We start from the raw sequence: 21,588 nt of genomic DNA, 5'->3' as shown, positions 1-21,588 counted from the left end.
GCTGAGATTTAGGGCTGGGTTTAACTGCAAAAAGATGAGGACCTGTGTTTGAGATTGGCAAAGTCCTGTAGATAGGTAATTTGGGCTCAAAACAGGGAAATCTGTGAAGCCTGGGCTGTGTAAAGGCAGGTCCAGCACAGGCAGGACATGGGTACAGCAGTGACAGCAGGCAGAGGGAATATTTCTGAGATTCCTCTGATCTTGATGCAGAGAAGTTGTTCCAGCAAGATCTCTGGTCACTCTGGAGCTCTCAGAGAAAGCTGCTCCCTGATGAACTTCAACAGCATCTAAGCCAGACTGGAGTTACAGAATCCTTTCCGTTCCAAGAGGTCAGACTGAAAAACAGGATTTGTACCCAGGCATCCATATCCAGGATCAACACAACCAAACTTCACACATGAGGTTCTGGGTTTAAATTATTTCAAATGTTTATTTAATGTTAAACTGTTCAGGGTATTAATTACATCAAGCCCAAAACAATGATACGAGTCAGCTCTCTGGGTACAAACAAGTACAGAAAGTTCAATTTCAGAAAATTGCATCTTTCCCTTCCTGCTTTTTATTATTTGGATGATTTGCATTGAAATAATGTCTCCGCTTCTGAGTGTTTGCCCCCACTGATTTATTATTCACTCAGAACACTCATTCCTTGCATATGATGTGATCATTATTTGTTGTTGAAATACTTTTAATGTCACAAAATGGACTAAATCTTCAAGTGAGGAGTGAGCAATTGGAAAGCCCTATCACCTAAGCAACAGCACTCCTATTTCGTGCCTGTGTGTCTAATTATACCTAACAAGGCAAAAACCCCTTATCTCCGAGGGAGTCATACATTCCCTTTCTTCCCAAACAAATTTTTTCTTTTATGTCTTAAATGATGGGCAAAGCTGGTAGGTTCTGCATTTTGTAACCAAGCCAAGCAGTTATTTGTTAAGCATCAGTGCCAGGTTGGTATCTGATATAAATGATCAATATTGATCAAAAACGATTGATTTTATATAAAACGATCCTGTTGTAACAAGGAGAAGGGTTGCAGTGCTTGGGACATCCTTCCACCGTGGCAGTTCTTGGGTAAGCACTGGTGTGGCCGAGGCTTCCAGGGCAGCAGGGGTGACCCCCAGCCCCGCTGTGACCCCCAGTTCCCATCCCAGTCCAGGGATCTCAAACACAGAGCAGAGCCCTGCAGAGCCCATGGGGATGGCAGGGCTGCCTCCACAACCGGCTCAAGATGAAATAAACACGGGCAGAAGAATTTTCTCCTTTTTAATGCTGTTAGAAATGATCAAATCGTGAACCAAAATTATCAAAAATTTAGCAAATATTTATTAATTTGACTGCAAGACCGAAGTTCGGTCTTCAAAAACACCAAAACAAAAACAGCCAAAGATACAGTGTCGAGCCCGGGGTCGACACAGGGTGAACCTGGATCTGACCCATCGAGTGTCAGAGTCTCCCCCTCGGTTCACACGGGCTGCTTCTTGCAGCGAGGTTTTATACAGTTTATTCTGCCCGAGGCAAAGATGGCCGAATTTCCTTTGTATCTCTTCACATGCATCACAGTTTCTTTCCATGTGCAGAGCCGGACAAAAGCCGGGTCCAGGTGTGTAGTCAGCGACAACAGGCTCCGGGAAGCCGTGTATTCACATGTATCAGGTTGGCGCGCTGATTATCTTGATAGATGCAATCGGCAAGGCGATAATCGCTCTTGGGTGGCTCCCGACAACTCGAGAAATCCGTGATTATCATTCTGGAAGCTTCTATTCTTACCTTAAGGCGTCGATCGTTATCTTAACTTGCGTCCGGGAACTAGTTGAATCTAAACAGACAGCTGCTTCCGCCCGGGATGGTCAAAAGACATGCTTTTGGATTTCACAATATTTTATACCGTACATTAATTGCATGAACTATCCCTGCCATATATTAGAAAGCCTTTGTTACAAGTGATCAGCTTGGGTGGGGAAAACCGACAGGTCTAGACTCGGGCAGAGCCGGGAATTCCATCCTCACCAGACCATCGGGAAAATCCCTCGTTCACTTTTTCGGCTTGACTCCCAGGGTCCTGCCTTCAGTTGAGGTCCTTCCGTGGCTAGAACGAGGGGCAAAAAAAGGGTCTCAGCGTCTCTGCAGGCTCTGGGCTTTGTTCCTCACGTCCGGACATCACTTGGATCTCTTAATTTTGCGCTGGCTCGTTGTTTTAGGGGGTTTTGGCTAGGTTTGGAGAGGGGTCTCTCCCGCTGCCTGCTGGATCCGATATCATTTGTATGTTGACTCAATGTCCCTTCTCCTCCACAATCTGGGTGTCATCTTCTAGGAAGCAGCAGGGTGTCACTAGACAAAAGGGGCAATTCTTAACCATCAAAGACAGGTAGTTAACGAAAACGACCGGTGATTACTATAACAAATAGTTAGAACTCCACCCTGGCAGCAACTGGTCCAATCTGCTCACTCTGCAACCTTTTTAAAAAAAATTGGCAGCTTTTTTTACTTATAACACAAGAGACCCTGAAACACGACCGCAGTGCCTCAGAGCCCCGCAAGGCCCTTCCAGAGGCCCGTAATCCTTTCTTCCCCCAGTTGTTCCCGAAGCTCTCCCAGCGCTCCATCATGCTGCTCCCAGCAGTCCCCGAGCCTCCTCCGGGGCCGAGCCGCGGCCTCGCCCGTCCCTCAGGGCCGCTGCCGGTGCTCAGCTCCCGCCTCCGGCGCTGCGAGCGCGGGGCGGCCCCGTCCGGCGGAGCCCCCCCGACCCTGCGCGGCCCCGCCGAGGCTCCCCCGCCCCAGGCCCGGCCCCGGCGCGGCCGTGCCCGGCTCCCGGCCGGCAGGAGCCGCTGCGGGCGCGGCGCGGCGGGGATGAGCGAGGCGGAGGGCGGCTCGGCCGCCGCCGTGGAGAAGCCGCCGCTGCCCGCTACCGGGCCCGGGGCGGCCGCGGCGGTCGCTGCCGCAGTTGCGGCCGCTGCAGCGGCGGCGGCGGCCGGGCCGGAGCCCGGCGCGCCGGCGGAGGAGGCGGCGGTGGTGTGGAGCCCGGAGGTGGAGGTGTGCCTGTTCCACGCCATGCTGGGCCACAAGCCCGTAGGTGAGTGCGGGCCGCGGCCTCCGGGAGCGGCGGGAGCCGGGGCTGGGAGCGGAGCGGGGCCGGGGAGCGGAGCGGGGCCGGGCGGGGTCTCCCGGATGGCACCAGCGGCCCCTGCAGCCGGGCCAGGCCCGCGGAGGCGGCGGGGCCTGGGGAGGGAGCGCCGGGCCCGGCCAGGCCCCCGAGCCGACGGGTGAGCGGCTGCCCTGCGCTTCCACTGCAGCACAGGGCGGGTCACGCTGCAGGGACCCGGCTTAGGCAGGGGCATTGCAGAGCACATGGCACAGGAGTGTGTCCAGACCGTTCTGGAATATTTCCAGTGGGGGAAGCTCCACAGCCTCTCTGGGCAGTGTGTTTCAATGCTCGCAGTAAAGAAGTTCTTCCTCGTATTCAGGTGGAGCTTCCTGTGCATCAGTTTCTGCCCATTGCTTTATGTACTATTGCTCTTGACATCCCCCTTTAGATATTCGTAAGCATTGTTCATGTCCCCTCTTAGATATCTCATCTGGAGACTGAACAGGCCCAGCTCCCTCTACTTGCCATTGTCAGAGGGATGCTCCAGTTGTTCCTCTGTTGCCCTCAGTGCACCCACACCTGGAGCTCTTTGTCTCTCTTGTACTCAGGAGCCCAGAACTGGACACAGCACTCCCTGTACATCCCTTGGGATGTTTCTCACACAGCCCCTCTAAAAGCTCTGGCTGTGTGTTAGAATTACCCACAGGGGCACCCTCAGCTCCCCAGAGAACAGCACCTGCAGTGTAGGGTGAAAGATCAGCCTGCCCAGCTGCCAGCTGTCTCTCCTGCAATGTATGGATTCCTTGTAACAACATGGCTTTTTAAATTCATAAGTAATAAATAAATTTCTTTATATCTCTAAGTGTCATAAATAAAACTGTTAGCAGTGTTAATTGCTCTGGATTCTTCCCCCAGGTGTGAATCGCCATTTCCACATGATTTGTATCCGAGATAAATTCAGCCAGAATATCGGACGGCAGATCTCATCGAAAGTGATCTGGGACCATCTCAGCACGATGTATGATATGCAGGCTCTTGTGAGTATAAAGCGTTGGTGCTGTTTCATGGAGTTCAGAAGTTTTGCCAGGCCAAAATCACTGGGCCTGTCGTGCCTTTCATGGTACTTAGAATTAGGTGTCATTCCAGTGAGTTGATGGGGTTTTCCCTGAATAAAAAAGTAGATTAAGTAGGAGACAATAAAACCTGCAGTGGCTTGTGAGGGTTTTTGGGTGTTTTAGATACCGTGTTCTGACTTTGTTTATTAAAGTTGCCTAAATGCTGATCCAGGACATGTTTATATACATATATAAGTGTCAAATGAGAATGTTACCATTGTTTACATAAGAATTTGCTATGTTTGGGTTCTAAAAATGATATCAAATGATCCTGAGTTGAGCTCTCAGGTATCCTGACCTCAGTAATCAGTTTGGTATCAGAAGCCTCCTGATTCTTTAACATCTAAAATGTCTTGTTAAAAATTATTTAGCTCCTAATTGCATGTAAAATAGAACTTGAGATTGCATGTCAAGATTCAAATTAAAGTCTTTACCAGTCACTCACAGAGATCCTTCTTTTCTTTTAAGCATGAATCTGAGATTCTTCCATTCCCTAATATAGAGAAGAATTTTGCTCTTCCTGACGAAATGATTCAAGAAGTGAGAGAAGGTGAGCTGTGATTGCAGTCTCTTGTTCTTGGTTGCTTTAATCTTATCTCAGAATCTTTAACAAAATTCCCCCCAAAAAACATGTATTGTCAAATCTAATAGAAATGTGCAAGAGTTTGACAGAAATCTCAGATTGAGCAGCTCTTGAGAGCTGGATTTTGAAATTTAGCTGATGTGTGCTATCCAAAGAAGGAACTAGAAAATTTAAGCACCTGCCAAGGACTTCTGGGGATATTTTAAACTTCAGTGGAATGTTTCTGAATTACTAGGTACACTAAAAATTCAGTGTAAAATCTTAGCACAAATAAGACATTGCAATATGTTTTGCTTGTTTAGCATTTCAGTTTCTCATGTTAATAATAATTTCTTGGCACTGAATTAATGCTGAACGTTGCATGGAATATTTGCAAACATGCAACTATGCAGAGGCTACTAATCCAGAAAAAGTCCATGTGGTCTAAAACCATCTAACCATTGCAACAATGCTTTCTGTAGGAAAAGTAATGATGGAAGAAGAAGTGAAAGAGGAAGTTTTAAAAGAAGAGATGGAAACGCATGCAGGTCCTGAAGAAGGTAATTTTGTAACTCTCTACTGTGTAATACGAGATTAAAACACAACTGTAATTGAGACATTAATGTTAAAATGTAAATCCAAATGCAGTGTACTTTGTGATTTGTACTCAGACTTAGCCTGTGCTCATGCTAAGAACTTGACTAATTTAAGAGTGCACAGAGTAAGCAGCTGCTTATTGAAAAGATTTCTTCTTTGCTCCTAATGCATCTGTACAAAGTTGTATAGCTTTGGAGATTTTTGGCTTTAATATGTACTTGACAAACCCCTGGGAGTCTGAAGGAATCTGAGGATCTCTGGAAGAAAGCTGAGTGATTTTTTGAACTTGAATGCTCTGTGTTGGGAACTTTGTAGTCATGGGGGAAATAGGACCTATAAATCGAAAGAGATTGTAAAATTGCGTGCTGAAATGGGAAGGTGGGCAGAGTGCTTATTTTATTTTATTCTCATTATCTTGCTGCTTTTAAATAAAAGGCTTGTTTTCCTAACACTTTGCTGTAGAACAAGTCAAATGTGAACAATAGAGATCCTGCTATTTATCTTAACAGACCAAGCCAACTGCTATCTATATAATTTCATCATATTTATATCACTGAATAAGTGGTGTTTAAAGACTGTAATAAAAGATCTAAAATGTATTTTAAAATATATTAAAATTTTGGGTGTTCAGTTTTAAAATTATCTATGGTACCAAATGTAATGACTCCTGTTGATTATAAATTCCATAGATTGGTCCTCTGTTTCTGTAAGTGTTCCTTTAATTATTTTAATATTAAGTGCTGTTTAATTCCACTTAATGAGTTTGATTTTTAGCCTGTCAAAATATATGCCTGTCTTTAAAGCAAATAATAAAAGCAAGATGTGCCTTTCTCAGAGATTTTTCCTTAAGATTTAAATGATGGACAAGTATGCTGAGAGTCGATTGTTTTGAGAAGTTTTATGGAATATAAAGAAGTTTGATATCACTCTTGTTTGCCTTTGTGTATGACTCTGATCTGGAATCATTACTTTGGTCCTGTTTCAGTTTTTGCACCCTCTGGAAGTTTAGGAAAAACAACAGAAAAGCCAAGCAGCAAAGAGAAAGAGAAAACTTCATCAGATCCTGGCTCCAAAGAAGGGTCTGATAAGAGGAAGCGCAACAGAGTCACCGAGAAAGTTCTGAATGCCAACAGCAACCCCTCGAGTCCCAGCGCCGCCAAACGACGCAGGACGTAGAGCTGAGGAGCAGTGACAAACTCTGGCATGGGAGCAGGAAAAACAAGGAGCAGCACACAAACTTTGGGAGGAAGTAGAAGATACCTGAGCCAGTATTTGAGGAATCTGCGCATTGGCTCTGTCTCTCCTGGGGGTTCTGGGCAGCAGCGAGGAGCTGCCACCCCGGGGTGTGGGGACAAAGCTGCCAGAGGGGAGGGTGGGTGACAGTGCCAGGACTGCATTTCAAACCAGCAACACACTCTGTGTCAGCACAGCTCGTGGGAAGAGTGCCCCATGGGGCACATGGGCCATCAAAAGCAGAGGTGATTTCTGTAAATGTGGGATAGCTTTTTCTGCCATTGCTGTCTGTGACTTTACAGACCATCTGTGGGTAATGTTTGGCCATTTCCCTTCCATTTGTATCAAATGCCTCAATTTGTTGGTTCAGTAAAACTAAAATTATTTTAAATGCAGATGACCACTGCATTTGAAGCATTCTGTTGCTCTCATTGCTGGAGGAACCTCATTTCACCCTTTTTGATGTAAAATTTTTCAACCATAAGTAAAGTGAAAATTATAATGCCTCTAGTCCAAATACTTAATAAGTGTCCTAAATAAGATATCTGGTGATGACACATGGTTTTATAAGGGATCAGCTGAGCTGTGCCTGAATGTGGAGGTGTTGCTTCATCCATTTGTAATACAGTAGTGTATGACAGTGGGGTTTGTACTTAATTATTTATTTTTTTAAAGCAGTTTTAGTAGATGTGAATGGAATTGGTTTTCCAGAATGTTTGTTTTGTTCTACAACTGAAGAATCTTGCTGACATTGTAATGCTTATCTTTTATATGCTAGAACATTGAGATTTGATGAAGTTACTATTTTTGTGTTGTCAAAAGATGGATCGCAGTCAAGACACCTGTTAAATGGTGAATGAAGCAGGCTGAAATGGTACTGAATTTGTTTCACTATATTAACTATCAGTTAATAAAAAGAAGAATTACTTCTTGATCTCTCAGTATTGCCTTCAAGGTGAGGCACTAGGAGTCTTCTCGTTTTTGGTTGTATTCTAGGTACATAGCCAAGTTCTTGTCTGCCTAATTTGCTTCTCTTTTTTTATACAAAGAATAAATTTGACTTGTTTTTATTTTACTAAATGGCAGTTGTTGTGTGACTTGATTAAAATCTGGCCCAACTTATTTTAGAAGAATTTAGCATTAAAGCATTGATTACTGTGTCACAATCTACATAGATTTTGGCCATACAGTGCAGATTTTGGAACTCGAGTCTCATGTCCCTGTGGGCAAATCCTTCTCATCCATGGGATTCTAATGGAAAAGTTTTGCTCTATCAATGAAATGTTTATACAGCTTGAAGTAGAAATATGTGGACAATGGCATGTACTGGTGCAACCACTCAGCACCAACCTCGTAGCACGGAAAATCCACTTGGGGTCTTACAGTCAATGCAGCAATGCCGACTTTTTAGGAATTCTTTGGATGTGAAGTTGAGTATCAGCAAATGTGAACACTTTGCTTGTTGGCCCCTCCGCTTGCAGAGTGCTGGCTCTTTGGGAATGCTGTTCTTCGATCCCTGTTCCTGTACAAGGCCGGCAATGCCGTTCTTTGATCCCTGTTTCTGTCCGAGGCTGGCAATGCCATTCTCTGTTCCCTGTTCCTGTACAAGGCCGGCAATGCCATTCTGTTCCCTGTTCCTGTCTGTTCTTTGATCCCTGTTCCTGTCTGTTCTTTGATCCCTGTTCCTGTCCAAGGCTGCCAATGCCGTTCTCTGATCCCTGTTCCTGTGCGATGCTGGGAATGCTGTTCTTTGATCCCTGTCCTCGCACAAAGCCGGCAGTGCCGTTCTCTGATCCCTGTTCCTGTACAGGGCCGGCAATGCCGTTCCCTGATCCCTGCTCCTGTCCGTTCTCTGATCCCTGTTCTGTACAAGGCCGGCAATGCCGTTCTCTGATCCCTGTTCCTGTACAGGGCCGGCAGTGCCGTTCCCGATCCCTGCTCCTGTCCGTTCTCTGATCCCTGTTCTGTACAAGGCCGGCAGTGCCGTTCTCTGATCCCCCTCCCGAGTCCCGCTCCCTCCGCTCCGCCCGGGGCCCGCGGGCGGTGCCGGATGCCCTGGGCGCGGTGCGGGCGGGCGCAGAGCCCGCGCGGGCGGCGGCCAATGGGGCGCGGCGGCGCAGAAGGGGGCGGGGCGTGCCCGCGCTTCCGTCCCCCAGTTCCCCCCCTCCCCCCACACGTGCCCGGGCTTTGTGCGGGCGGGCGGTCCCGCCGCTACATCCCGGTCCCTTTCGCTTTCCCTTTCTCTTTGCCTTCCCATGGCGGCCTGGTTCGCGCTCAGGGCGGAGGAGGACGAGGCGGAGGACGAGGCGAACCTCTGGAAGTACGACTCCACCTGGGAGGGAGAGGAGGAGGAGGATGAGGAGGACGGCGAGGAGGAGGAGGATGGCGGCGGAGGAGAGGCGGAGGGAGCGGCGGCGGAGGAGCCGGAGGATGCGGGGGAGCCTGCGGGGCAGGGCCGGGCGTGCGGCAGGTGGCACGGCCAGGTGCGTGTGGGGACAGGGGACAGAGCGGAGCCTGCGGGGCACGGCCTGAGGGGAGCTCTGCCAGCCCCTTCCCGGCCTTTCCTTGCCCCTTCCCCGGGCACAGCCGCTGCTCGCTGCCCGCTCGGTGCCAGGCGAGGCTCCGCGGCCCTCGGGGGATCCGCGGCACGGAATTTGTCCTTATCTTGGTGAATCAAATCCCCCAGCAGGAGCGGGGTTTACGGGGTTGCTGTCACTTCATGTCTCCTCAAGACCGGTTACATTGCCATGAGCTAGGGAATGTAATTTTAATTTGGTTTTCCCCATGATGTGGGTGCTTTATCCCATAAGCACCGGTGGTGTGTGGCACCTGCCTGTTCGCCACTGCTGATGGCTGCTGGGTTTGATGTTATGGCATTGATGTTCTTTTAAGCTTTTGGTTGGTATCCTCAGCTTTGTGTGGTGGCTCTGTCATGCCATCAATAAAAATCCATTACATAACATCTGCTCAATTTTAAAAATGAGCTGTAACTCTTTATTTCTCGTAGACGTGTTGTATTTCATAGGGAACGGGTGTAGAGCAACTCTGAAAACCAAAAAACTCGAGGTACGTGTGCAGTTTTGAGCAAGCTGCAAAACACAAGCACATGTGTCTGGTGCTTTAAAATAATATTTATTTGAAATAAAATGAATTTGTTAGTCTTATCTGAGGTTTCTGTTAGTTTCAGTGGATTTTAGTTTGACACTGGGGGTCAGTAATTTCTTTTCCAGCATTGCTGTGGTAATTAGAGCTTTATCCTTTTCAGTACTTCCCAGGAAAAACACGCTGCAGTCCTTTAACTCCTCCCCTTTCTGGGAAAGGGAAACCACTGCTTCACTTCGAGTTTCATTTCTGCGGCTCGTCCTTATCTTTAGAATATAAATAGGCAGATAAAGCTTTCTAATGAATATACTTTTTTAAAAGAGTTTCTAATTAAATTTCTTTTTTTTTTTTCCCTTGATGAGCATTAAAATAGAAATAATCACTTTTGAAGGAACAGTAAATCATCTGTGCACATAGATCTGGGAAAGGCCAAAGGTATTTTGGGTGGAATAGCTGTAATTCTGAAGGGAGGAGGCAGAGATTTCCTTTGAAGTTTTTTGCACCGTTGGAGTGCACTCTTATCAACTTTTCTTTTGTATGTGGCTGGACTTCACAAGCTTTAATAACTTCAGAACATTCCCATTGTTCTGTTTGAATGTGTTTGTTCTTCAGGTTCCTTGTTTTCCTTAGAGGAAACTCTGGATGGTGACAACTGTAAAAGCAAGGACCATTTTTTCACTCCAGTGAGTGGACTTTTCCAGCTTTGCCTTAGAAAGGAGGATGTTGTCTCTGAGACAGCCCTGAAATATAATTCTGCATTTTCAAATAGGAGCTCTTCCTTCAGTGATGAATGTGTAATCACCTCTCTCTGGCAGTGTCCAAAAAATTGTGAGGGCACTGAGAACTAGTGCACAAAGAAGCAGTAAATCTTCTGCTAGCCATTTATGCCTTTGCAGCCTGTCCAAGGCATGGATCAATTTCCCAAACTTGTTCCTTACTTCTGCTTATTTTACACTAATTCTCATTCTTCTCCCCTCAGCTTGGATGGTTTTCTTTATGGCTGAAGCAGATAAAGTCTTTCTTTGGTGTTGAGGTTAGAGTTTTTTATTTTTATTTTCGCTATGGGCTTTCAAAACAAAGTTCTGCTTCTGTCTTTGCATTTCACTTGTGTCTCTGTGAGTGTTCACAGCCTGAAGTTTCTGGAGTGTGTCTTTGCAGCTCTTTTGCATTTCAGTGCCTTCAGCTTCTGTGGGTGAGCTTTGAAAACTTTGGGGGTTGTGTTAATTTTAAGAAGTTCCCTGTGAGACTGCTGTAACACCTGGAGTTCACAATCAGCTGTTTTAATAACAAACCCATGGGCCTGCCTTCTCCTAAATCTGCATCAACAAAAGGTTCCAATCACTCTTCTGGACTCTTATCTTTCATGTTCCTGTGCCTTGTTCACAGTCCACATCCCCTTTGGTTCCAGCAGCTTTCCAGCTGGTTTTTCAGCCAGATCCTCTTTCTGTCACTCTCTCCTGGTTATGTTCTCTGCTTCCCTTTGCCTTTCCCACAGCAATGCACATTCTGCCTGGTGTGATGCAGGTTTGGAGTGTGAAACCCACTCAGTTTTGCTGTGAGACAAAAAGGTGCTGGATTTCTACAGAGAGGTTTCAGCCTTTGTGTTTCTTACCTGGAAAGAAAGGCCTTAAGTTTGGTAGAGACCCAGGAACAGCACCTGCTTGGAGGAGCAAAGCTGAGTTTTGCTCTCTTTGCTTCCCCATCTTGTTCTCTGCATTGCTGTGCTCCAGGTTGTCTTTTCCCTGGGTCTGGCTTCCTTCTGGACAAGCCTTCTGCAGCCTCTTCCACATGGCATTGCACCTGTCTGTGCCTTCAATGACTCCTCAGCAAACCCCTTCTCTTTCTGAGTGGGAGCAGTCTGCTGCTCTCCTGTCCCACCTGGCTGTGTTCAAGGATGTTACTTTAGAACCTTAAATGTAAAGAATTTCTGGGATTATTTGGTAATTGGGAACAAAATTGTCATTAATGCCACATGACTGTCATCAGGATAACTGAATGGGTGACTTCCTTACAGCAATGTCTTAAAAATGTAGGTTAATTCCTACCCTAATAATTAATGAACTAGTGATCAGTGTTAGAAAGTGATTTTATTTTTCTCTTGTGCATGTGATGTTAAGAAATATCAAATGAGGTTATGAAGTAACTCAGGGGAGATTTTGCTGCTTCTTTCTTCTAAATTTCATTTAATGCTTGTTTTGCAAGGTTCTGCACATCTTACACCCATTTCCCAACTTCCCTGTTTTCTCTGTGAGCTGGCCTTGAGCCCCCTGGCTGTGCTGTGCTTTGGGTGCCTTCTGTTCATGAGCAGTCTTGTTCCTTTTGGTGCTTCTCAATTCACAGAACACTGTAATAAAATCCTGTCATGGTTTGGGATAAGATGGTTCAGCACTCAGCAAGATTGCACCTGTCTGTGTTGCTTGTGAAATGTAACAAAATCCCTTATCACTGAGGTAATCAAATGTATAAATAAATAAATATGTATGTATTTCAGTTAAAATGCACTTTTAACTAAGGCATACTTGCAAATTCTATTTCCATGAAGTAGTTCAGAGGGGGAAATAAAGCTGTTCTTTGTGACTTCTGTCTAAATGTGACACTTGGAATGAATCTAGCACATCTGTGATGAGAACCTGGTGCCTATTCATGTGGCACCACTGGTTTTTCTCTGTAGCAATTTGAATTATGCATAAAATACAGTGAATTCAGCTGTAACTAGGTAAATCTGTCACTTGGCAACTAATAAGGATCCTGTGAGTCACTGCTGTGGGTATTCTCATTTTGTATCTATTTTTTTATTTTCTTAGTGAAGTTTGGTTTCAAAATGTTCCAACTAAATGTTTTCTATTTGCAGGATCAAAGCTCAAATTCCTCACTGCTGTCTTGGAGGAGTTTTCAGGTAGGCTTGACATAAAATTTGGTTACATGGAAAGATGGGTAATAATGATTGTTATGACTGGAAGAGAAGTCCAATAAAATAAATATTTAATGTGACCATGTGGCTCTGGTGCTATCCACTGTCTAAATCAGCAAGGCTGATCTTGAGCATAAAGCAAAGATGAAGAAAACTTTTATTTCAGCAAGGTCTGCAAGGAATGAGAATCTTGAATTCAAGGTATATTTCTGCATCCTAAATTCTACAATTTTAAGGTCTAGCCTCTCTTCACTAGGGTTTATAGCAGCTCAGAGATATATCTTGTTTTGAAACCTTTGAGTTAAGGAAAAACAATCCCATTTTCATATTTGGGATTTCCAGCTTGTTCTGATCCTTTCCATTGGCAAACCCAAGTGGGATGAAAGATATACACCTTGATTAATAAGATGAGAAGGAAAAAAAAAGTATTTTGGTGGCAGGAGATGGTGTTATCTTTACTTGGTTTAAATTTGTCTTCAGGAATGCAGAGACATGGCTACAGCACCAGTCTGGTTGGTTTTGGGGGTGCTGGGAGTGCAGAATACATGCAGGGGAACCTGTGTGAGGTGCTGAATTCAGTCAGGGCATTAGGTAACGTTATTTTATTTTGCAGAAGGTGATTTTGTGATTTTATTCTGAGTCTCTGCTCTGTCTCTTCTCCGCAGTGCAGCGGGAGGCGCAACTGGACGGCGGCGCGAGACCTGCAGAGATACAGAAACCATTACCCAGTGCGTGCTCCTGGGGCTGCTGCTCCCCTCTCCTCCTGCATCTGGGAGCTCCTTTTGGCCTTTGCTTTACAGGCTCAGCACCTTCCAAGGATTCATTTGTGAGGGGGAAGGGATGATGTGCATGTGGGTGCATCAGAAACAAGCTGCTACTTTCCAAAGCACAGTTGGAGGATTTAGCTTGAAATGTGTAGGGAATGTGAGGGAAAGCAAAGGGAAGTATTGCCTTTTAAAGGGTTGCTGTTTGTTCATTTCTTGTTCTTATCTCCAGGATTTGAAAGAACCAGAGAATGAGGAGGATGAAGAGATGTGGAACTTAAGCTTTTACAAAAATGAGATTGCTTTTGTGCCCCACGGTGAGTGCTTTGTGTGGTGGCTGCTTGTGCCATCTGCTGCAGCTGGGTGATGAGAAAGTAGTTTCATCCATGTGAGACAATAACAAACCAAACCAAGCAACCAACCAAAACCACCACCCAAACCAATAAAAACCCATCAAGAACTTCAATTTTTAAACATTCCTGCTGTATTTTCCTTAGTATTCTGGTGGTAGGAAACAAAGGTATTTTTCTGGCTGGTTGTCTTGTTGGAGGAGCTAATGCTGATGTATAAATATCTGGGTTAGGATAGTGAGCTGTGTAGAGTGACTGACTGGCTAACTTTAATTTTAATTTGGTGTCACTTCTTGCCTGACCTTTTCCTTTTCCTTGCAGGTGTGCCTATTGAAACTCTGCTCTCATCTTGGGGGGACAAGTATGAAACACTGGAAGAAAACCATTCCTACATACAGTGGTAAATTGTTTGCATGAACACAGTGCCTCTTTAGTTGTGCCTTTTGTAAGTGTCAGGTGGATCTGTGTTACTGATTTCAGCTTCACACATGGCCCAAAATTACTTCAGTTAATTGAGATGCACTCCTGAGGAAGGAGAGCACTAGAACTCCTGAAAGCACAGGTTTCTAGTGCAGCTGTGACAATAGATTTCAGTCCTTTGTGGTCTTGTAGCACAAAGTTAAGGCAAGGAGAGAGATCCACATAGGCAAAGTTTTTTGTTATTAGTGTAGACAATACTTTTATGGGAGGAGTTTACTAGAAAATGACTTCTCTTTCCCTAAGGATGGGAGTTCTTCAAGAGCTGCCTGTGATACCACAAATTTTGGAATCTGTTTTGGTTGTAACAAGTTGGGTACCCTGGGTTAGATGTCATCTTTGCTCATCTGACTTGAAGATTCCTTTCTCTTCAGGCTGTTCCCTTTACGTGAGCATGGGATGAACTGGCGTGCCAGGCCCCTCACCTGTCAAGAAATCCAGGTATTTATTTTAAGCTTTTGTCTCTTTCTTCTTTGAGATCTGAAGGGTGTTAGGATTTCCCCTAAATACCTTGTATTTGAAGTCTAGTGGTTTTTTCTGTTGTTTCCTTGTGTTTTTAGTGTGCACAGAGCTCACAGTGAGGCATTTGCCTGTCTTGTGTCAGCAGTGAAATGCTAGTGATACAATCAACCCTTGTTTAGAATTCAGGTGCCCTTAATCTGGTGCAGGTAATTAAGGAGTTGCATTTTTTTTTTTCTAATTGCTGTGTCCTGTTTTCAGGCCTTTAGGAAGTCCAAGGAAGTCATGGACAGGTTTTTACGTGCTTACAAGCTCATGCTGGGATTTTATGGAATCAACCTGGTCAATGAAGACACTGGAGAACTTGAGAGAGCAGAGAATTGGCGTGAACGATTTGAAAACTTGAACAGGTGATTGTGTTGATGCTGTTGAGCATTTACTGCAGCCAGGCACTTCTTTGAAGGGGAAAACAAAGTCTAAGCCTAGGAAATTCCCAGCCATGGAGGAATGGAGACTTTTGTTGATAAATGTTATCTAGTGAAAGTATTTTTAACTTGTAGTCTCTTAAGCTACAAAATAGAAGTCTTTCCGTATGGTTCCCTGGTTGTTTATGAAGCACCCTTAATGTGTGTAAAATGCTGTGAGTCCTTGTGTGAAAAGTGCTCTGCAAATGGGATGGTTTTTATATTATTGTAGGTTTTGTGGAGTAAGTAACAACCCTGGTGATACTAACCTCTTGAAAGGAGTGAGCATAATCACAAAAGAAAAAACAACTTGAAGTCTGTCAAGTACTAAAATAAAAAAGGAAAAACCAGCTGTGTCTAGCTTAAATCCTGAGGTTTTGGCAGCATCCTTTCATGCCTGTATTCTCAACACTGCAGGCTCTCTGTCAGGGGCAGGACTTGTGTATCTGCTCCAGCATGGTGGCTCTTACTGGTGACTGATTCAGAAAGCCAAAACCTTTCCAAGCAGCTGGTGATGAATCCTGTCAGCCCAGGGAGGGTTAGGAAGGAGCTGCTGAAGGCAAACAGCAGCAGTGGGTGCCTTAAAAGTAAGCCCATCTGTGCTCCCATTTGCATTGTCAAACAGTTTTTAATGGCTCACAGTCAGTAAATGATAAAACATTTTCCAGATGTCCCAGAGGTTCACAGTGACTTGTAAGGCTTTCCCTTGATAGCTTTGCTTTTCTGTTTTCTCCAGGTTCAGCCACAACAATTTGAGGATTACTCGCATCCTGAAGTGCCTGGGGGAGATGGGATATGAACACTATCAAGTGCACTTGGTGAAGTTTTTCCTCACAGAAACTCTTGTGGAGGAGACATTACCAAATGTCAAGAGAAGTGCCTTGGATTACTTCCTGTTCACTGTCAGGAGCAAAGAAAAGAGGAGGGAACTCATCCACTACGCTTGGCAACACTTCAAACCTCAGAGCAGCTTCGTGTGGGGGCCTCGTGACAAACTCCAAAAGTACAGACCCCGCTCTGCCAGGGCTCAGCTGCACCAAAGGCCTGAGGACAAACAGGACACTCAGTGTCAGAAATGTGATCCTGTGGACAAGGATCAGAACCAGTGCTCAGAGGTGGAACAGAAAGCTGCAGATGCTGCGGAGTTGCGGCCTGAAATGAGTGATGAACATGTAAAGGAGAAGATAAGCAAATGTGTTCTGAAGGCAGGAGATGATGAAGAGGAGAAAGAAGCTTCATTTGGCCAGCTGGAGGAAGAGGATTTAAAAAATGAAGCTGAAGAAGGGCAGGGTACTGCAGAGAATGATTGCACAAAGGAGAGCAAGAAGAGAAAACTGAATGCAGGTTTGGCAGATGCTAAAGGCGACGGATCATTGAAAAACTCAGCTGATATTGAAAACATTTCCCATAATCTGGGAGAGTGTGCAATTGATGCAGAGATCCCCTGCTCAGAGCCAGGCTCCCAGGCTGAGGAGGATCAGGAGGCTCTGAAGGAAGATGATTCAAGCACCAAAGAGCCGGCGGCGCCGGAGGCCGCGGACGCGGCTGTGAAACGCAGGAAGGTCGATAAAAAAACATCCAGAGGCAAACAAGTGAGCTTGGCCATAAACCTGAGCATGGGGCCCTCAGCCTCTGCTGCCAAGGCAAATCCATCTGCTGCTAACGGTGAGGCTGGAAAAGGAGGTGTCAGTGAGGAAAATGCAGCTGTGGAAGTGCCGAGTGAGAAGGAGGGTGGTGGTGATGCAGGTGGTGGGGCTGTGAGAGCCCCAGCTGCTTCCGGGCCCCCCAGGACTGGCTGCACTGCTCCAGTCAAGGATGGCTGCGAGTCCAGTGGAGATCAAAACTCAGCAGGGAGTGATCAGCACCACTGCAACAGCAAACTCCTGGGGAGTAGAAGTGAATTAGATGGGGTTGGACAGCAGGAAAAGGCAGGTGAAAAAGGGCAAACAGAAGACACAGACAAGAAGCAAGCTCCAGAGAGTCATGAGCAGAGCATAACACCCACTTGTCCTGAAGAAAACAGTGCTAAGGTCCCACCAGAAAAAGGTGAAGGCTCTGAGAATGGAGCAGAGCCTGGTGGAGAGCAGGGAGCAGCAGAGTGAGAGCAGCACAGCGAGCACCTGAGCCAGCAGAGATGGCACTGCCCTGTACTGGGAGCCAGCTTTGGTGGCTTGGAGAACTGAATAAACTTCTTTGGGATGATCCAGCTGGCCCCTGTCTCACTTTCACTCTTCCATGTTTTTTTAATCATCTGTAGTAAACTCGCTGAGATCCAGCTCTTGGTTACCCTAAAGAGGAAAACTTTATTTACTCATCTTCATGGACAGGCTGTGTCCTCTTGCTGGGTTTTATCTGATGTTCAGGGCTATCTTGGAGCAACGGGGATTTTTGCACTTTGCTTTGATTCTGGTTATGTCCCTACTGAAAGAGAAGAGGAAAACTGATCTGTCTCCTTGTTTGAATTACCTAAGTATTTATTAAAGACACGATTTTTAGTGTAAAGACAGCATGTTCTTATTTGCCAGGCCTTTCTACTGCTGTGTAACTTCTGTTTGTTACTGTGAAAGGCTGTACCTTCCCAGGAGTTTTTTCCTGGCAGAATTGCTGTTTCTCTAAAAGAGATGGGTATATGGATTTCACATGATGTCAATGTAGTTGCTTCTCTTCCTATAAGGAAAGTAGGTTTGGCTTTAGACTGGGATAGATCTGTAGCCAAAATGTGTCTCTGACCAGTATGAACCTTTGTGTAGGGATTCTGTTCTCTTGAGCTGCAAAGTGCTGAGTAATTCTCTTTATCCCCACAGAGGTTGCTTTGTAGTTCTTGTTAGAGTTAAGACTACAAATTGCCTGCTGCTTTCTAAGAGAAAAAGCTCCAGGTTTTGTATAAAACTGTTTAGAGCTGCTCTTCCTTCCCTGTATGTTCCAACCACTTTATAGTCTTCCACAGATGTTTTTGTCCATGACTGTTTCAGAGGCTCTCATTTCTCAGTTGCCAAAGCAGCACAAATGTTTCCCAGTGCATTTGTTTCAGCCTTAGCTGGTAATTTGCAGTGGCCTGGGGGGGCTCTTTCCTGCAGGCCCATGGCTGAGGTTTGGTGTGTCAGATCCAGCCTGTTTCCTACTTAGGGCAGGGTTGCTTTGCCTTTAATGTCAGACAGCCAGGGCATGTTCCAGTGCAGCATGTCTGGAAACCACTGGGCTTTGTGGGGCAGTTAATTGAAACGCTAATTGGAGAGGCAATGCTTGTCTGGTTCATTTATTTCCAGCCCTCAAGAATTTACTTTCAGACCTTGCCAGCTCTTTGCCTGCCTCTGTTCCTGACCTCCCTGTCAGCTGTTCTGCCACACTGCACAATCCTCCACCAGGTCTGAAGGAGCATTAAAACAGTTTAGCACCTTCACTCCTAAAAATTTACAACAGAGAATCTGTTTCATGAAGCAGAGGAAATTGTTTCCAACAGTCTGAAGGTCTGGACTTGCTGTTTGCTCAGGTTGTTTGGGTTGGTTTTGAGGTTTGGTGCTGTTTGGTTTGTGTAGGAGATGGCCAGGGAGCAGATGCAGCAGCTTGTGCAATGTCAATGTTTTTCCTCTCTGCTACAGCTCTTAAGAAGCTTTATCTTTCAAGGAATTTGAGGGGTGATTTGCCTTCCCAGCCTGTAGGTTCTGATCCAGCATGCCACATGTGTGTGTGGGAATAAAAGTCTGCAAGCCCAACATCTGATGTTCATGGTCACACATGTACTGAAAAAAGGCTTTAATATTTTTAAAATACTACTTTCTTCTTAAGAACAGATGGAGGTAAATAGCCAATAAGAATACACTTAACTACAGATGGAAATACTTGAAGATGTTGAGTGAAAATTCTTTCCTAACAGATTCCTAAGAATTGTTAATTGTGGCTTTTGTACAGATTTATAGTAATTTTCTTATTTAATGAAATTTTCATTGTGAGTATGTGCTCAGTTGGGGCATAGATCCTATATCTTGTTATGGTTTTGTGTTTAATGAGATTTCACTCTGATCCCCAGCCTGGAGTGAGTGCTCAAACCAAGCCCTTCCCTCTCGTGCCAGGTTCACTTTTGGCTGTAGGTGTGTGTGGTGAGTTCACAAGGTGTTTGCCAGCACTCAGAGCTGTATCACGGAGTCTGTGATGTTAATTCCCTATTAAAGCATGACTTGAAAGCATATCAGTTGCCTTTTATATTTTTTCATTTTTGACCTTGTATTTACCCACGCCCCTGGAGCCATGAGCTGTTGCTTGGCTCCCCCCAAGAAGAGGGTGCTCTGCTGGGCTCAGCATGGCACACAGCTGCTCTTTCTTCCCTGTGGAGGTCATGCCCAGTCTTCCTCCACCTCTAAAACGTGTCCAGTGAATGTTTCAGAGGAAAACACCCCCTCATGCTGCTTGTTTAATGATGTGCTTGGAAATCATAGACTTGCACAATGCTTTGGGTTGGAAGGGACCTCAGAGTTTATCTTGGTCCAACCTCCACCTTCCACTGGACCAGGTTGCTCCAAGCCCTATCCAGCCTGGCTTTGACCACTTCCAGGCATGGGCTCTCTGCTTGTTTCAGAATGTTTTGTGTTGCTTCTGCAGCTCTTCTCCCACAGGTGCTGTGGTGCTCTGCAGAGCAAACCAGGACTCTGCTTGGAGCATCCCCTGGGGCTCCTGCCCAGCCTGGCTGTGGGAGCTTCAGTTCAGGGGTTTTTATTCCCTTCAGGACACAAGAACATTGGTATCTTTGTGGTAATTAATTAAAAAGTTCCTCTAAGCCATTGTGTCCCCTCAGCTGTGCTGCCTGTGGGTGTGGGATGGAGGGTTACTGGAGATGTGGGATGGTGTTGAAGGTGAGCACCCCCAGGGCCCTTCCCATGCTGGTCTTGGGCAGGCCTCACCTGCTGCAGCCCCCCAGCCCTGGCTTGCTCTGGACAAGGTGTGGCTGAGGAATTTGGGTCTCCTTTGCCTTCCCTCCTGCCCCAGCTGGCCTCAGTGTGGAGGAGGAGGTACAAGCTGTGCAAAGCTGCTCTCCCTCTTTGAGGTTTGGGCTGTCCAATAAAGGATTCCAGTTACTCTGAAGCCATCAGAAAGAAGGCTCAGAGACACACATTCCCTTTCTTTCCCAAACTATTCCACAGAATTTTGTGGGAACTCAGTAAATCTGAGCCGTTTATCCCTCTGCCAAAGCTCTAGGAATCCTGGCTGCTGGGGAGCTGGTCACACAAACACTGTGTGCTCCTACAAGCCTCCTGTTGCACAGATGCCAGGCTAAAATCAGGTATTTCAGTTCCTCAGCTTGATTTTCCACTTCTCCTCTTGTGTTCCTAACCAGATGAGCTGTGTCATTTCAGCCCTGAGGAGTCTGGCCACCATTCCTCCCCACATCTAATCCCTGCTTTGGATGAAATTGCCTTTAATCAATAAAGGGAATTATGAAGCTCATTGCAGGAGATGGATCTTCATTAATCTCTTGCCATTTAGGGTCACCAGGCAGGGAACTGTCCTCTTTCCTTCCTCACAGCATTTCAGATATTTCTTTGTGCCTTTGAGAACGTTCCTCCTTTTCCCTTCCTCCTTGTATCTCTCTGTGATTGTCTTTTCCAACCAGCATTCATCATTTCTCAAGGAATCAGTGCTCTTCAAATCACCCTAAAAAAAAAACAAACCTGAAACCAGATATGAGCAACCTCCAGAGCTAACAAAGCACCTCACTAAGCAGTAAGTGCATTTCTCTGTGGTGATCCTGCCCTGTCACAGGTTTCTTAATGTCCCTGCTGGAGTTAGGTGAAAAAAGGAAAGTTCACTGAAAAACTCCCCTGTGTTGCTTTTTACCTGTCCAGCACAGGGATGGTGATGGGCTTTGGGAAATATCCCGGGTGAGAGCTAAGGAGCAGCTTTGTGTTTGCAGCTGGAGTATCCCAGCTGTGCTCCTGTGTCCCTGCTCCCAGCCCAGCCCTTCCAGAGGCTCCAGGAGCAGGAGGCTGGGGCAGGAATGAGCTGCTCTGCTGCTCCCCCTCCTTCTCCCACCTCCTCTCCTCCAAGCTCAGCCCCTCTCCCTGCTCCAGCTGGAGCCACAGGTTTATCTGGAGGCCAGGAGTCCCTGCTCTGTAAGCTGAGAGCCCCGAGGAGGAGGAGGGATCTGCTGGACCCCGGAGGAGAAAGGGTTTGGCAGCCTGGAGGAAAGGGAGAGAGGCAGAGCCTGGGCACCATGGCTGGAATCTCTGCTCTTGGGCTCCTGTCCCTGTGTCAGCTCTTGGCCACAGCATCAGCTCAGGTGAGAATCCTCATTTGTGTCTCGTGCTCAGGGGGAAACCTGTAAGGGTAAAATAGAGTGTGTGTTGTACCTGTGGGGTGAAACGTGGCAATAGGCAGGTTTATTCTGAGGTTTATTACAAATGTGCACCTGGATTTGTACCTGTGTGGGTAGGTGTAAAAACTGCTGCTTTCTGTTTCTGTAGAAGTGGGGTTTTCC

General features: G+C 46.0%; 3 protein-coding genes across 3 annotated transcripts in view; all 3 read left to right on the top strand.

Moving 5' to 3' along the window:
- Window positions 1-2,575: 2,575 nt before the first annotated feature.
- Window positions 2,576-7,672, top strand: MRGBP (MRG domain binding protein). The gene is made up of 5 exons (XM_005489079.4): window positions 2,576-3,073; window positions 4,001-4,122; window positions 4,669-4,750; window positions 5,245-5,322; window positions 6,345-7,672. Exons 1-5 carry the CDS (start codon window positions 2,608-2,610, stop codon window positions 6,533-6,535), a joined length of 939 nt encoding a protein of 312 aa, XP_005489136.4. The 5' UTR covers window positions 2,576-2,607; the 3' UTR covers window positions 6,536-7,672.
- Window positions 7,673-8,730: 1,058 nt separating this feature from the next.
- OGFR (opioid growth factor receptor) lies at window positions 8,731-19,303 on the top strand. The gene is made up of 8 exons (XM_074553410.1): window positions 8,731-9,075; window positions 12,546-12,590; window positions 13,271-13,333; window positions 13,602-13,686; window positions 14,041-14,119; window positions 14,571-14,637; window positions 14,917-15,065; window positions 15,856-19,303. The coding sequence occupies exons 1-8, from the start codon at window positions 8,848-8,850 to the stop codon at window positions 17,219-17,221; spliced, it is 2,082 nt and encodes a 693-aa protein (XP_074409511.1). The 5' UTR covers window positions 8,731-8,847; the 3' UTR covers window positions 17,222-19,303.
- A 1,354-nt stretch (window positions 19,304-20,657) lies between these two features.
- The window catches only part of COL9A3 (collagen type IX alpha 3 chain), a 36,163-nt gene continuing 35,232 nt past the window's right edge, over window positions 20,658-21,588 (top strand). The window contains exon 1 of the mRNA XM_074553409.1: window positions 20,658-21,390. Within this exon, the coding sequence (XP_074409510.1) occupies window positions 21,109-21,390 (282 nt within the window). The 5' untranslated portion in view covers window positions 20,658-21,108. The remainder of the gene's footprint in view (window positions 21,391-21,588) is intronic.

Source organism: Zonotrichia albicollis, chromosome 17, assembly GCF_047830755.1.
Source record: "Zonotrichia albicollis isolate bZonAlb1 chromosome 17, bZonAlb1.hap1, whole genome shotgun sequence".
In the NCBI taxonomy this organism is placed as follows: Eukaryota; Metazoa; Chordata; class Aves; order Passeriformes; family Passerellidae; genus Zonotrichia; species Zonotrichia albicollis.
Note: the sequence above shows the minus strand (reverse complement) of the source record. Positions and strands in the feature narration are given on the sequence as shown.

Excerpts from the sequence above, each read along its gene's own strand:
- MRGBP (XM_005489079.4), top strand. The coding sequence starts at position 2,608 with ATGCTGCTCCCAGCAGTCCCCGAGCCTCCTCCGGGGCCGAGCCGCGGC. Across the intron at positions 3,074-4,000 it reads GCTGGGCCACAAGCCCGTAG|GTGTGAATCGCCATTTCCAC; the intron begins GTGAGTGCGGGC and ends TTCTTCCCCCAG. Across the intron at positions 4,123-4,668 it reads TGTATGATATGCAGGCTCTT|CATGAATCTGAGATTCTTCC; the intron begins GTGAGTATAAAG and ends TTTTCTTTTAAG.
- OGFR (XM_074553410.1), top strand. The coding sequence starts at position 8,848 with ATGGCGGCCTGGTTCGCGCTCAGGGCGGAGGAGGACGAGGCGGAGGAC. Across the intron at positions 13,687-14,040 it reads GATTGCTTTTGTGCCCCACG|GTGTGCCTATTGAAACTCTG; the intron begins GTGAGTGCTTTG and ends TTTTCCTTGCAG. Across the intron at positions 14,120-14,570 it reads AACCATTCCTACATACAGTG|GCTGTTCCCTTTACGTGAGC; the intron begins GTAAATTGTTTG and ends CTTTCTCTTCAG.